At 36.1% G+C, this 17,030-nt stretch overlaps 1 protein-coding gene across 1 annotated transcript in view; it reads left to right on the top strand.

The window, feature by feature from the left end:
• HDX (highly divergent homeobox) overlaps positions 1-17,030 on the top strand; it is a 172,215-nt gene that overhangs the window by 92,158 nt on the left and 63,027 nt on the right. The window contains exon 5 of the mRNA XM_032620009.1: positions 16,551-16,697. Within this exon, the coding sequence (XP_032475900.1) occupies positions 16,551-16,697 (147 nt within the window). The remainder of the gene's footprint in view (positions 1-16,550; positions 16,698-17,030) is intronic.

Genomic DNA, 17,030 nt, shown 5'->3' with positions numbered 1-17,030 from the left:
ATATCTTCTGATAAACCTTTTGGAGTTTAATTACATTTACAAGAATAATTCTCATTTTTAGGTCTGTGTTATACCTTAGTTCAGTAAGATAAAAATATTTTTTAAAAGAGAATGTAAGAACAAAAAAGAACCTGTACAATGCAGTGAAATTAAAGAAAAGAAGAATTTAAGTGGCAAAAGTCTGCTGGGGTTCAAACTTATATTATAGAATCCTTAACCACACATGAGTTTTAGTGACAGCAAATGTAAACTTATAAACAGTAAACCTGTATGCTTATGTATCACGCAGTAGACACCCAGTAATGTTAATTGACTGTCTGACAAAATTTCCCGTCTAGTGGAGGTTTTACCACCGATTTTTCTTCTCACTTAAGGTTATGCAAAAAGTTACTGTCATTTGATGTCCTAAAATTGCTTATTAAATATGCTTGTGCATAACTTAATATCCATATATGATGCCAAAAATGTACTTAACATTGAAAATTTTAACAGCACTTTCTGCTACTGGATTAAGATTGTGAGACATATGTAAGGAAAAATTATGTAAGTTTTCCTCAGTGCTGAACTACCTGATTTGCTACTATGCTTACCCCCTTTGTGTCTAATTCTATGATCCTGTATTCTCCTTTCTGTCCTAGTGGCTGCTGTTTTATTAGATCTGAACATTCCAAGTTGTCTACAGGTTTATTCTATTGTATCAATAAGAGACTCCTCTCAAATTACATTTTAAAAATTTTTATTGGTGTATAGTTGACTTACAATGTTGTGTTTGTTTCAGGTGTACAGCAAAGTGAATCAGTTATATATATACATATATCCACTCTTTTTTAGATTCTTTTCCCATATAGGCCATTACAGATTATTGAGTAGAGCTCCCTGTGCTATACAGTAGGTCCCTATTAGTTATCTATTTTATATATAGTAATATGTATATGTCAATCCCAATCTTCCAATTTATCCTCTCCACGCCCACGCTTACACCCTGGTAACCATGTTTGTTTTCTACATCTGTAACTCTATTTTTTTTTTGTACATAAGTTCACTTGTATCCTTTGATGTGGACATCCTATTTTGATTTATTTTTTAACTTTTTCCTAATTTTATTAATTACTAAATTAATAATGGAGAAATATAACCAATGTATAAGAGCTATAGGAAGTAAGCAGCAGAAGTAGTGGCAAAGAGCAGATGACCAAGTGCCATATTGCAGAAGGATCCTGCAGCAGTTTGCCTTTTAGGTCCAGAACTTTGCTTCAGGACTCCCAATATTTAATTTAGTCAACAAAGAAAGTTCCTCAGACAGCACATAATAGCTGGCAGTACCAAATGTGAACCTGAGCAGCCATCACAGGGGGATCTCTAGAAGATGTTCTGAATGGTGATGTGATACTGGCAAGACAGGAAATCAGACTTTCTTCACATGCTAGCTATCATCCAAGTGACATCTGTGTTCCCTGGGAACTGTGACTAAAATATAAATAGTAAAAAAAAAAAAGTTACATCCTCTGTCTTGAATATATGCAAAGGTATAATTTCTAAAATAAGAAAAAAATAGGCAGGATGAGATGTCCTTCACAAAGAAGCTGGGGCAAATTCCAAGCATGCCCAGCTACAGCTGTTTATTGTTTTGTTTTCTAAAATAGCAGGTTATTCCCTCAGGTATATGTGATTCTTCTTTTAAATTAGTCTCCCCCAATAGCACCTTGTACTTTCTTCTTGTTTAAGATAGAGGTAGGTGTGTCGGGGGCAGAGTAGGTGCCAGGGGGATACTAACATTTATTTGGTCCCTCTATGAGCATGTTTTGTTTTATATGGGTTTTCTCTTTTAATCTTTTTAGCAATCCTATGAGGTAGGTAGTATTATTCCCATTTCCAGATAAGGACACTAAACCTCAGAGATTAAGTCACTTGCCCACAACTAAGAAGAGACAAAGTTAAGATTAAAATCTAGGACTTTATGATTCCCACTATTTTGCACTAAGGAGTAAAATTACAGCTCACTACTTGTTACCAGATCTAAGCCCCTACTATATGCACATCAAAATCAGAATCTCTGCTGCCTCTGGCTTTTAATTTTTGTTGCTAGAGAAGTTTTGTATACATGTTGAAATGATGTGAGATTTTGTTGTGTTGTGTTTTGTTTTCAGCAAATTTGCTCTTGTATGTAGAGAGTTACCAACAATTCCTTTATTTTGTATTGAGACTACTGCCTGCTAAGTTTAGAGAAAAAACCCTTATTTGATTCTTTCCAAAGAGGATGAGTCAGTTTCTCCAGGGAATTCTTTAAAAGTCTAGTTATCTGTATTCAATGTTATCTGTATTCAATCTGCTCATCAGTATAAAGAAGTTTTCTGTTTCTGCCTGATACATTTTGTATGGTGTTCCTGTAGCAGAAGATTGTGATTGAAACTGTATGTGAGACAAGAAAAATGTCAGCTGAACACTGTCAGTTTAAATTCTAGAGTTGGCTGTTGATCTTTTTAAAAGAGTGAAACCAAAAATGACAGTAAGGTCTTATAGGTGGTGGCTTTTGAAGGACATTGAGTCAAGGATTTGGATGACAGTATTCCTAGGACTAAAGATTCAAGATACCCTATGCCCAGATACCTATAGTGTAAAGTTGAAGGATGTTCTTCTCAAGATTAAAGTACAAGTGTCCTTAGGTTTATAAAGAGATTAGTCAGAGTTCTCCAGAGAAACAGAACCAATAAGATGTATGTATGTATATATGTGTATGTATATTTATATAAGGGGAGAGAGAAAGTATATATATGTGTGTATATATAGATATAGATAGATAGATATAGATAGAGAGAGAGAGAGAGACAGAGACAGAGATAGACAGATTATAAGGGATTGGCTCACACAATTATGGAGGCTTAAGATGTCCCAAGATCTGCAATCAGCAAGCTAGGGACCTAGGAAAGCCAGAGTGTATTTCCAGCTGAAGTCCAAAGACTTGAGAATCAGGACAGCTGATAGTGCAAGGCTCAGTCTGTAAGCCAGCAGGCTCCAGTCCCAAGAAGTGTTAATGTTTCAGTATGAATCCAAAAGCTAGAAAAGACCAATGTTCTAGCTCAAGCAATCAGGCAGAAGGAGTACCCTCTTACTCAATGTTTCTATTCTATTCATGTCTTCATTTGATTGGATGAGGCCCACCCAAAGTAGGGAGGGTCATCTGCTTAATTCAATCTATTGACTGAAATGTTAATCTTATCCTGAAACACCATCAAAATACACTCATAATAATGTTTAACCAAATGTCTGGGCACCCTATGGCCCAGTCAAGTTGACACATAAAATTAATCATCACAGGAATATATCTCAGAACTTCAAGGACTAAAAATTATGAGAACTTAAAAGATACATCTCTTATCTGATAAGGTGTTAATATTAGGAATATATAAAGAACTCCTACAACTCAACAACAGAAAAACAAATAACATGATTAAAAAATGGGCAAGTGGAGGAGCTTCAAGATGGTGGAAGACTAAGATGCAGAAATCACTTTCCTCCCCACAAATACATCAGAAATATATCTCCATGTGGAAAAACTCCTACAGAACACTTACTGAATGCTTGCAGAAGACCTCAGACCTCCCAAAAGGCAAGAAACTCCCCACGTACCTGGGTAGGACAAAAGAAAAAAGAATAAACAGAGACAAAAGAATAGAGACTGGACCTGCACCAGTGGGAGGGAGCTCTGAAGGGGGAAAGGTTTCCACACACTAGGAAGCCCCTTCGCGGGTGGAGACTGTGGGTGGCAGAGGGGGGAAGCTTGGGAGCCACAGAGGAGACTGCAGCAACAGGGGTGCGGAGGGCAAAGCAGAGAGATTCCCGCACAGAGGATCAGTGCCGACCGGCACTCACCAGCCCAAGAGGCTTGTCTGCTCACCTGCCAGGGTGGGCCGGGCTGGGAGCTGAGGCTTGGGCTTTGGAGGTCAGATCCCAGGGAGAGGGCTGGGGTTGGCTGTGTGAACAAAGCCTGAAGAGCGCTAGTGCACCACAGCTAACTGGGAGGGAGTCCAGGAAAATGTCTGGAGTTGCCAAAGAGGCAAGAGACTTTTTCTTGCCTCTTTCTTTCCTGGTGCGGTAGGAGAGGGGATTAAGAACACCACTTAAAGGAACTCCAGAGATGGGCGCGAGCCGCGCCTATCAGCATGGACCTCAGAGATGGGCCTGAGACTCTAAGGTTGCTACTGCAGCAACCAAAAAGCCTGTGTGCAAGGAAAGGTCACTATCCACACAGCCCCTCCCGGGAGTGATCCAGGGACAATTTCCCCGGGAGAACACACGGCACGTCTCACGCTGGTGCAAAGTCATGCTGGCCTCTGCCACCACAGACTCACCCTGCATTCCGTACCACTCCCTCCCCATGGCCTAAGTGAGCAAGAGCACCCAAAGCAGCTGCTTCTTTAACCCCATCTTCTCTGAGACGCCCTCAGGTGACCTGCAAGCAGAGGTGGGTCCAAATCAAAGCGGAACCCCAGGAGCTATGCAAACAAAGAAGAGAAAGGGAAATTTCTCCCAGCAGCATCATGAGCAGTGGATTAAATATTCACAATGAGCTTGATGTACCCTGCATCTGTGGAATACCTGAATAGACAATGAATCATCCCAAATTGAGGAGGTGGACTTTGGGAGAAATGATATATTTTTTTTTCACTTTTTCTTTTTGTGAGGGTGTATGTGTATGCTACTGTGTGTGATTTTGTCTGTATAGCTTTGCTTTTACGATTTGTCCTAGGGTTCTGTCTGTCCGTGTTTTTTTGTTTGTTTGTTTTTAATATAGTTTTTAGCACTTGTTATCATTGGTGGATTTGTTTTTAGGTTTGGTTGCTCTCTTCTTTTTTTTTATTACTTAAAAACAATTTTTAATAATTATTTTTACTTTTTATTTTAATAATATTATTTTATTTTATTTAACTTTATTTTATTTTATTTTATTTTATCTTCTTTCTTTCTTTCTTTCTTTCTTTCTTTCTTTCTTTCTTTCTTTCTTGTTTTTCTCCCTTTTATTCTGAGCCGTGTGAATGATACGCTCTTGGTGCTCCAGCCAGGCATCAGGGCTATGCCTCTGAATTGGGAGAGCCAAGTCAGGGACACTGGACCACAAGAGACCTTCCAGCTTCATGTAATATCAAATGGCAAAAATCTCCCAGAGATCTTCATCTCAATGATAAGACACTTGAGATTCAAGCCCCACTCAACAACCAGCAAGCTACAGTGCAGGGAACCCTATGCCAAAAATCAAGCAAGACAGGAGCACAACCATACCCATTAGCAGACAGGCTGCCTAAAGTCATAATAAGGCCACAGACTCCCCAAAACACACCACCAGACGTGGACCTTCCCACCAGAAAGACAAGATCCAGCCTCATCCACCAGAACACAGAAACCACTTCCCTCCAACAGGAGGCCTACACAGCCCACTGAACCAACATTAGCCACTGGGGACAGGCACCAAAAGCAACAGGAACTACGAAACTGCACCCTGTGAAAAGGAGACCCCAAACACAGTAAGTTAAGCAATATGAGAAGATAGAGAAACACAGAGCAGATGAAGGAGCAAGGCAAAAACCCACCAGACCTAACAAATGAAGAAGAAATAGGCAGTCTACCTGAAAAAGATTTCAGAATAATGATAGTAAAGATTATCCAAAATCTTGGAAATAGAATGGACAAAATGCAAGAAACATTTAACAAGGACCTAGAAGAGCTAAAGAGCAAACAAACAATGATGAACAGCACAATAAATTAAATTAAAAATTCTCTAGAACAGATGAATAGCAGAATAACTGAGGCAGAAGAACAGGTAAGTGACCTGGAAGATAAAAGAGTGGAAATAACTACTGCAAAGCAGAATAAAGAAAAAAGAGTGAAAAGATTGAGTACAGTCTCAGAGACCTCTGGGACACCATTAAATGCAACAACACTCAAATTATAGTTATTATTCTGGGGTCCCAGAAGAAGAAGAGAAAAAGAAAGGGACTGACAAACTATTCAAAGAGATTAGAGTTGAAAACTTCCCTAATATGGGAAAGGAAATAGTTAATCAAGTCCTGGAAGCACAGAGAGTCCCACACAATATAAATCCAAGGAGAAACATGCCAAGACACATGTTAATCAAACTATCAAAAATTAAATACAAATAAAACATATTAAGAGCAGCAAGGGAAAAACAACAAATAACATACAAAGGAATCCCCATAAGTTTAACAGCTGATCTTTCAGCAGAAACTCTGCAAGACAGAAGGGAGTGGCAGGACATATTCAAAGTGATGAAGGGGAAAAACCTACAATCAAGATTACTCTACCCTGCAAGGATCTCCCTCAGATTTCATGGAGAATTTAAAAACTTTATAGACAAGCAAAAGCTAAGAGAATTCAGCACCATCAAACCAGCTTTACAAAAAACGCCAAAGGCACTTCTCTAGGCAGGAAACACAGGAGAAGGAAAGACCTGCAAACACAAACACAAAAGTTAAGAAAATGGTAATAGGAACATACATATTGATAATTACCTTTAATGCAAATGTATTAAATGCTCCAACAAAACACATAGACTGGCTGAATGGATACAAAAACAAGACCCATATATATGCTGTCTACAAGAAACCCACTTCAGACCTAGGGACACATACAGACTGAAAGTGGGTAGATGGAAAAATGTATTCCATTCAAATGGAAATCAAAAGAAAGCTGGAGTAGCAATTCTCATACCAGGTACAAAATAGACTTTAAAACAAAGACTATTACAAGAGACAAAAAAGGACACTACATAATGATAAAGGGATCAATCCAAGAAGAAGATATAACAATTGTAAACATTTATGCACCCAACATAGGAACACCTCAATACATAAGGCAAATGCTAACAGCCATAAAAGAGGAAATCAACAGTAATACAATCAGAGTAGGGGACTTTAACACCCCACTTTCACCAATGGACAGATCATCCAAAATGAAAATAAATAAAAAAACAAAAGCTTTAAATGATACATTTAAAAAGATGGACTTAATTGACATTTATAGGACATTCCATCCAAAAACAACAGAATACATATTCTTCTCAAGTGATCATGGAACATTCTCTAGGATAGATCATACCTTGTGTCACAAATCCAGCCTCGGTGAATTTAAGAAAACTGAAATCATATCAGGCATATTATCCAACCACAGTGCTATGAGACAAGATATCAATTACAGAAAAAAATATGTACAAAATACAAAAACATTGAGGCTAAACAATACACTACTAAGCAACCAAGAGATCACTGAAGAAATCAAAGAGGAAATCAAAACATACCTAGAAACAATTGACAGTGAAAACACAATGACACCAACCTATAGGATGCAGCAAAAGCAGTTCTGAGAGGGAAGTTTATAGCAATACAATACTACCTCAAGAAACAAAAAAAATCTCAAATAAACAACCTAACCTTACACCTAAAGCAATTAGAGAAAGAAGAACAAAAAAACCCCAATGTTAGCAGAAGGAAAGAAATCATAAGGATCAGATCAGAAATAAATTAAAAAGAAATGAAGGAAATGATACTAAAGGTCAATAAAACTAAAATCTGGCCCTTTGAGAAGATAAACAAAGTTGATAAAACATTAGCCAGACTCATCAAGAAAAAAAGGGAGAAGACTCAAATTAGTAGAATTAGAAATGAAAATGGAGATGTTATAGCTGACACTGCAGAAATACAAAGGGTCATGAGAGATTTCTAAAAGCAACTCTATGCCAATAAAACCTGGAAGAAATGGACAAATTCTTAGAAATACACAACCTTCTGAGACTGAACCAGGAAGAAATAGAAAATATGAACAGACCAATCACAAGCACTGAAATTGAACCTGTGATTAAAAATCTTCCAACAAACAAAAGCACAGGACCAGATGGCTTCACAGGCTAATTCTATCAAATATTTAGAGAGACCTAAAACCTATCCTTCTCAAACTCTTCCAAAACTGTTCCTTCCCCTTCCTGCTCAACATAATAAAGGCCATATATGACAAACCCACAGCCACCATTGTCCTCAATGTTGAAAACTGGAACCATTTCCACTAAGATCAGGAACAAGATAAGGTTGCCCATTCTCACCACTATTATTCAACATACTTTTGGAAGTTTTAGTCACAGCAATCAAAGAAGAACAAGAAATAAAAGGAATCCAAATAAGAAAAGATGAAGTAAAGCTGTCACTGTTTGCAGGTGATATGATACTATAACTAGAGAATCCTAAAGATGCTATCAGAAAATTACTAGAGCTAATCAGTGAATTTGGTAAAGTAGCAGGATACAAAATTAATGCACAGAAATCTCTTGCATTCCTATGCACTAATGATGAAAAATCTGAAAGTGAAATTAAGAAAACACTCCCATTTACCAATACAACAAGAAGAATAAAATATCTAGGAGTAAACCTACCTAAGGAGACAAAAGACCTTCATGCAGAAAATTATAAGACACTGATGAAAGAAATTGAAGATGATACAAATAGATGGAGAGATATACCATGTTCTTGGATTGGATGAATCAACATTGTGAAAATGACTCTACTACCCAAAGCAATCTACAGTTTCAATTCAAACCTTATCAAACTACCACTGGCATTTTTCACAGAACTAGCACAACATAATTTCACAATTTGTTTGGAAACACAAAAGACCCCGAAGAGCCAAAGAAATCTTGATAATTAAAAACGAAGCTGGAAGAATCAGGCTCCCTGACTTCAGACTATACTACAAAGCTACAGTAATCAAGACAGCATGGTACTGGCACAAAAACAGAAATATAGATCATTGGAACAGGATAGAAAACCCAGAGATAAACCCACGCACATACGGTCACCTTATCTTTGATAAAGGAGGCAAGAATATACAGTGGAGAAAAGACAGCCTCTTCAATAAGTGGTGCTGGGAAAACTGGACAGCTACATGTAAAAGAATGAAATTAGAATACTCCCTAACACCATACACAAAAAGAAACTCAAAATGGATTAAAGACCTAATTGTAATGCCAGACACTATCAAACTCTTAGAGGAAAACATAGGCAGAACACTCTATAACATAAATCACAGCAAGATTCTTTTTGACCCATCTCCTAGAGAAATGGAAATAAAAATAAACAAATGGGACCTAATGAAACTAAAAAGCTTTTGCACAACAAAGGAAACCATAAACAAGACCAAAAGACAACCCGCAGAATGGGAAAAAAAATATTTGCAAATGAAGCAACTGACAAAGGATTAATCTCCAAAATTTACAAGCAGCTCATGCAGCTCCATATCAAAAAAACTAACAACCCAATCCAAAAATGGGCAGAAGACCTAAATAGACATGTCTCCAAAGAAGATATACAGATTGCCAACAGACACATGAAAGAATGCTCAACATCATGAATCATTAGAGCAATGCAAATCAAAACTACAATGAGATATCTTCTCACACCAGTCAGAGTGCCCATCATCAAAATATCTAGAAACAATAAATGCTGGAGAGGGTGTGGCGAAAAGGGAACCCTCTTGCAGTCTTGGTGGGAAAGTAGATTGATACAGTCACTATGGAGAACAGTATCCTTAAAAACTAAAAAACAGTTCCTTAAAAACTAAAAATAGAACTGCTATACGACCCAGCAATCCCACTACTAGGGATTTACCCTGAGAAAGCCATAATTAAAAAAGTCATGTACCACAATATTCATTGCAGCTCTATTTCCAATAGCCAGGACATGAAAGCGACCTAAGTGTCCATTGATACATTAATGGATAAAGAAGATGTGGCACATATATAGAATGGACTATTACTCAGCCAGAAAAAGAAATGAAATTGAGTTACTTGTAGTGAGGTGATGGACATAGAATCTGTCATACAGAGTGAAGTAAGTCATAAAGAGGAAAACAAATACTGTATGCTAACACCTATATATGGAATCTAAAAAAAAAAAAAAAAAGGAATGGTCATGAAGAACCTAGGGGAAATATGGGAATAAAGACACAGACCTACTAGAGAATGAACTTGAGGATACGGGGAGTGGGTAGTGTAAGCTGAGACAAAGTGAGAGAGTGACATGGACATATATACACTACCAAATGTAAAACAGATAGCTAGTGGGAACCACCCGCATAGCACAAGGAGATCAGCAAGGTGCTTTTTGACTTAGCTGGAGTGAGATATGGAGGATGGGAGGGAGGGTGACGCAAGAAAGAAGAGATATTGGGATATATGTATATGTATAACTGATTCACTTTGTTATAAAACAGAAACTAACACACCATTATAAAGCAATTATACTCCAATAAAGATGTTTAAATTAAAAAATGAGCAAAAGACTTCAATAGACATTTGCCAAATAAAATATACAAATGGGTACCAGGTGTATAAAAAATGTCCAACATCACAGGAAAATGCAAATAAAAACCACAATGAAATATCACCTCATACCCATTAGCATGGTAACTATTAAAAAATTAAGCTAAGAAGTGTTTGTGAGCCTATGGAGAAAGTAGAACACTTGTACATTGTTGATGGGAATGTAAAGTGGTACAGTCACTATGGAAAGTGCTATGATGGTTCCTCCAAAAATTAAAAATACGATTACCATATGATCCAGACATTCAATTTCTGGGTGTGTACCCCAAAGAGTTAAAAGGAGGGACTCAAACAGATACCTGAACACTGACATTTTTAGTAGCTTTCTTCACAATAGCCAAAATGTGGAAGCAATCCAAATATCCAACAGCAGAAACATTGATAAACAAATGTGGTATATACATGAAAGGGAATATTATTCATTCTTTAAAAGAGAGGAAATTCTGACACATGCTATAACATGAGTGAACCTTGAGGAAATTATGCTAAGTGAAATAAAGCAGCTACAAAAAGACCAATACTGTATTGTTCCACTTTGATAAGCTATCTGGAGTATTCAAACTCATTTAAACAGAAAGTAGAATGCTGGTTGCCAGGTGGCTGGAGAGATGAGGAAATGGGAGTTGTTGTTTAATGGCTATGAAAAACTTTGGAGATTGGTTGCACAACAATGTGAATGTATTTACGACTACTGAATCGTACACTTAAAAATAGTTAAAGTGGTACATCTTATATTAGTGTGTTTGATCACAATTTGGAAAAAAATAGTTAAATTAAATTTCCACCCAGAAGTCAAAAAATAGTATTCTTTATGAGGATCCCATATTCAATCTCTTATAGATAAGAAGACATTTTCACTGGACGTGGGTACTGTATCAATAAGTAAGTTGAATGGAATAATATATCTGTAAAGCATACATTTTTTTAAATCATACAGTTTAAAAGGGTAATGCATTGATAATCATAGAAAATGTATTTCATATGATTTAAAATATCATTGTTTACAAAAAAGATATCTAACATATGTTTAGCATATTTCTGGTCACTAAGGATATACAAATTAAAAAAATAATAATAAATAAAAAAGAAAAGCATTTCTCAGAAAAATAAGACAAATAAGCATATAAAAACGCTTGGTCTTTCTTAAAGAAATATAAATCAAAAGAGCACGATACCATGTTTCACTAAACTAGCAAAAATTATAAAGTTGGATAATACCTAGCATTGATAAAGATATAGGAAAATAAGGACTATCATACATTTCAGCCTTTGTCCAGGCAATTTCTCTATGTTTACAAAAAAAGAAAATTAAATGCACATATTCTTTGGCCAACCAATTCCATTTTGTGGTATAAGACCTAAAATTAAGTCCCCATATTATATGTGTCTTGGTATCTGGGGAAAGCCGAGTGGGTCTTGAACGATGGCCCAATCACAAGTTCCCCTTACCATCGTGTTCCTGAAGATAAAGTACCATATTCAAACAACTCTCCTTAGCATGGGGACCAGGCACAGTGGCTGCTTATCCCTGAACAGCAAGCTACAGTTCCCTGCTAGCCCACAGAATGATTCAAACAAGTCAATCACATTCTCCTGTGAGAAACAGAGATTTCACCATGCCTAGGGGTTACACCACAGCCTCTGCTTGTTCATTCTGTTTCCAAGTAGAATTATCCTATGGCCCCACATGGCATACAGTGTTCTCCTCTTATAGGCTGTGAGTATGTGTGACTAATACACTACTGTTGATTTCATCTGTCTAGTGTTGAGAATCAGTTGTTTATCAATCCCTATAACTTTAAGCAGGAATCCCTTCCTTGTCAACTGGAAGAAGTGGAGGTGATAAAAACATATGGCTTGGAATTTCCTATTATATATAATTGCAAATATAAAGCAAGATATAGGTACCAGAATGTCCATTTCAGCATTGATTTTAATAGCAATAACCTGAAAACCACCTAAATGTTCACCATTAGATAACTAAATTAGATAATATAATTAGAAAATATTAGATAACAATTACATAAATTGTATAGTGTCCATATGATGGAGCACAATGTAGAAGTTAAAAAGACTGAAGTATCTCTGTATGTGATGATATAGAAAGATCTTCAAGATATACGAAGTGAAAAAAATTAAGTTATAGTATCATCAATTTTTTTCTAAGTGTATATGCATTTTTACCCTGGAAATTTACCCAGGAAACTACTGACAGTGGTTGCCTTTGGTGTCAGGATTGGGAGTTTGTAACTAAGGAAAGAGAGAGACTGTAGCTCATTTTATACCTTTCTAATTGTTTGGCTTTTTTTTAATCAAGTGCATATTTATTTTTACAATGAAAATAAAAGTAAAAAGGCATGATACCTGCTATTAAGCAACACATTGTCTAGTGGAAAAATGAACAAGCTTTCACAAAACAAGTTTGAAATCTCAACACCATGGGTTAATATCTGGACTGATTATTGGGATAAGGCAGAGTAGTGCACAGCATACGGAAAGCTGAGGGAGTAAGGTGAAGGAAGTACTAATTGAGCTAGAAATTTTTAATAGTTCTCACTTCAAAAGGGTTACTCCTACGTACAAATATATAATTCAATTCCACATTTAACTAAGATACATACTTAAAACAGGAAACTCTGCTCCCCAATATCAGGGTTTTGTCACTTAGTCTTATTTTTAAGAGAAAAATAAAAGAACTAAATTCCTGGAAGTGTCCTAGAGGCTGGTGAAGAGGCCAGAAGGTTTTTTTCTATTGTGTTACAATATAATCCAGGTGAAATCAAAACAATTGTCTTGTCACATGGGCCAAACCTCAGCTTTCACCTGGATTTCCAGGGTTACTGGAATGTTACTCTGCACAAAATCAGTAAGATAATTGACTAATATGTCTCCCTCACTTAAGTCAGGAGTTAAGGCTGAGGGTTGTCTTGTAAAGTGAAAGTGGCTTTATATATATATATATATTTTAAACATCTTTATTGGGGTATAATTGCTTTACAATGGTGTGTTAATTTCTACTTTATAACAAAGTGAATCAGTTGTACATATACATATGTTCCCATATCTCTTCCCTCTTGCATCTCCCTCCCTCCCAACCCTCCCTATCCCACCCCTCCATGTGGTCACAAAGCACCGAGCTGATCTCCCTGTGCTATGCAGCTGCTTCCCACTAGCTATCTACCTTACGTTTGGTAGTGTATATATGTCCATGCCTCTCTCTTGCTTTGTCACAGCTCACCCTTCCCCCTCCCCATATCCTCAAGTCCGTTCTCTAGTAGGTCTGTGTCTTTATTCTTGTCTTACCCCTAGGTTCTAGATTTCAATAGAGAGACAAAACTGATTTCAACTTCAGGCTCCTCGGGGAAGAATTCGCCTTCTTCTTTAAGTGCCCACATTTTATTTCTTCAGTAAATGAGTATTCAGTTTTAATGTTAATTGATTTTTATTACCTTATTTATTTTCTTAGTTATAATATGCTCTTAGGAGCTTTAAAAATAACTGCCCTTTCCCCCATAAGCTTCTACTTATCAGGTGTTGTCATAAGTTACCTTCAGCATTGCTAATGCAGGACATTTCCAACAAATCAAATCAGCTTTTATTTAGTTCAATTTAAGGGATGAATCAGCTTTGGATGTCCTCTAAATGAATTACAAATTAATTGGCTCAGTGTGTTCAGTGTTCTGTTCATTATTCCTTCCAATTGACAATAATGTAGGCTAACTTATAGTGGAGAATTTGGTTCAATGGAAAAATATGGGAATATTTATACTGCTTGTTATGAATTATTTGAATCTACCTAGAACCTTACTACCATTTATTTTGCTCTTTGTTTTGCTTTGAGAATTTTAGCTCCACAACTATTGTACAATCAATATAGGAGGGACATGTAATGAGATTTTTATGTTATAAATATAACTTGAGGGTTATTTCACTTGATTAAAAAAGAAACCTGGATGACATGTTTTGATTCTTTTATTGGAAACATGTAATTTAGTACCAGTACTTGTAATAACTGTTACTCATCAGGTTTTTTTTTTTTTTAACTTGGGGGAGAACAGATCTAGGTGGAAAGGAAATTGATTGACACACACTCAAAGAAAAACTGTACTATATGTCTTATGAAAAGACACATGCTAATTGTACAATCTAACTTCACTTTCTTGGTGGTAAACTGAGAATTCATATATTGTTTTTCCTCCTGGTAGCTAACATTTCTTTTCAAAAGATTGTAGCTTTAAGACAAATTTGCACCTGTTGTTTAGTATTGTATCAGTTTTAGTTATGATAACTCTTTTATTTGAGTCATGGTTTATATGTTGTGTACATTATTTTCTGTTGCTACCTGTATATAATTTAGGAGAGGGTTCCATTTTAAATTTCAGTTAGGAAGGAAACATTGAAAGCAGTTTATGTCTAGGAAGGCTTTGAAGTCTAACCTCTCTGTGGGGCCAGATCATTTATTCTTAAGTAGAAAGCAGCAACAGAACCTCACATCTCATGCCATAATGATTTGCCACTTTTGTCCTCAATTCATTCAGTCTCACAGGCTTTTTCTCTCTCTCACTCTCGCTCTCACCACATTCTTTCATCACAAACACACACATACAGGGTTTTGCAGCATATAGATAGATAGATAGATAGATAGATAGATAGATAGATATAGATATTCAGTTTTCAAATTTTATTTAAAATTTTGGTCATAAAGGTTCCTATTAAATTGTTTAAACAATATTTAACTTAGGAAGTAAAAATCTTCTGTTTTCCCTATATACAGTTGGTTATTATATATTCTTGCAGAATTTCTTCCACGTGTCAGCATTTTTCTTTTGTTTTCCTTTTTATTTTTTTAACATCTAATTGCTTTACAATGGTGTGTTAGTTTCTGCTGTAAAACAAAGTGATCAGCTATATGTATACATATATCCCCTCAACAGCATACATATATATATATATTTAAAATAAATTTATTTATTTATTGACTGCATTGGGTCTTCGTTGCTGTGCACGGGCTTTCTTTAGTTGCTGTGAGCGGGGGCTACTCTTTGTTGCGGTTGAGGTGTGCGGGCTTCTCATTATGGTGGCTTCTTTTGTTGCGGAGCACAGGCTCTAGGTACGGGGGCTGCAGTAGTTGTGTCATGCGGGATCAATATTTGTGGCTCACAGGCTTAGTTGCTCCACTGCATGTGAGATCCTCCTGGACCAGGGCTCGAACCCATGTCCCCTGCATTGGCAGGCAGATTCTTAACCACTGCACCAGCAGGGAAGTCCCTATATTTTTAACTAAAGTTAATTTTCAGATTTTTTTTTACCACCCCTTGAGTTAATTGGAGACACCATAGGGATAAAGCTACTAGAAAATAATCAGATATATATCTACTTCTAGCTCTGCTATGGTCTCTCTGCACCCTGTTGAATAAGTCCTTTGACCTTTCTTTTCATGACTCCTTATTCACAAATAGAGGTCATTATTCTATCATGCTTCTAATTTATTTCCTAGGGATGCCTCCAGGATTCGTTGAATGCAAACAATATATAAAGTCCATAGTTTATTGGTTCAAAAAAACCCTAAGAGTAAAAAGGATGGGCTTATTCTGAAACTTTCTGAAGCCATAAATATGATTGTTCTTTTAAAACAACATTATCTTATTACATTTATCTTATTTAGTCTTTTAATTTATCATAACATTAGTAGGAGTCTATCTGTGGTAAATCTAGATTAATTTATCAAAAGACAACACTGTGACATGATCCTGACTCTGGTATGTTTTTAAATATATGTAGTGTGAATGTGAATATACGTATTATAGAAAAAAGTTTGAAAGAACATATATTAGAATTAACAAGTGTGATTTCCAGGATTGTTAGTGATTTAAATTCTCTTCTTTTTAAATATATCTGTATTTTCTACAATTAATATGTATTATTTATGTGACTACAACCATTTTTATCAACATTGCTTAATTGTTATCAGGTAAATTTTTTACTCATTTTATTCTAGCACACTTTCATGTCATAGTAATAAATACCATGATAATGCCCATTTCAGGAAGGGGGAACACAGAGTAAGAATTGTGAAATTAATTTATTTGTTGAAAGTAACCTAGCACATATCACTCTGGTGATTTAATATTTTTCCTTTGAGTATTCTAATTTTTTTAAATGTTTTTTACAGCTACAAGACCGCACTCAGTTCAGTGACCAAGACTTAGCCACCCTTAAGAAGTACTGGGACAATGGCATGACCAGCCTTGGCTCTGTTTGTAGAGAGAAAATTGAAGCAGTGGCAACTGAATTGAGTGTTGACTGTGAAATAGTTCGGGTAAGGTATTTTCAATAATTTTCATGTTATGGTTGAAGAGTGTCATAAATGAAAGCCTTAAAAAGTTGTATAGTTTGCGTTTCTCTAATTAGTGATGTTGAGCATCTTTTCATGTGTTTTTTGGCCATCTGTGTGTCTTCTTTGGAGAAATGTTTATTTAGAGATTCTGCCCATTTTTTGGTTGGGTTGTTTGTTTTTTTCATATTGAGCTGCATGAGCTGTTCATATATTTTTGAGATTAATCCCTTGTCAGTCACTTCATTTGCAAATATTTTCTCCCATTCTGAGGGTTGTGTTTTCATTTTGTTTATGGTTTCCTTTGCTGTGAAAAAC

Source organism: Phocoena sinus, chromosome X (genome assembly GCF_008692025.1).
Source record: "Phocoena sinus isolate mPhoSin1 chromosome X, mPhoSin1.pri, whole genome shotgun sequence".
Classification (NCBI taxonomy): domain Eukaryota; kingdom Metazoa; phylum Chordata; class Mammalia; order Artiodactyla; family Phocoenidae; genus Phocoena; species Phocoena sinus.
This window is presented reverse-complemented; position numbering and strand designations above follow the sequence as displayed.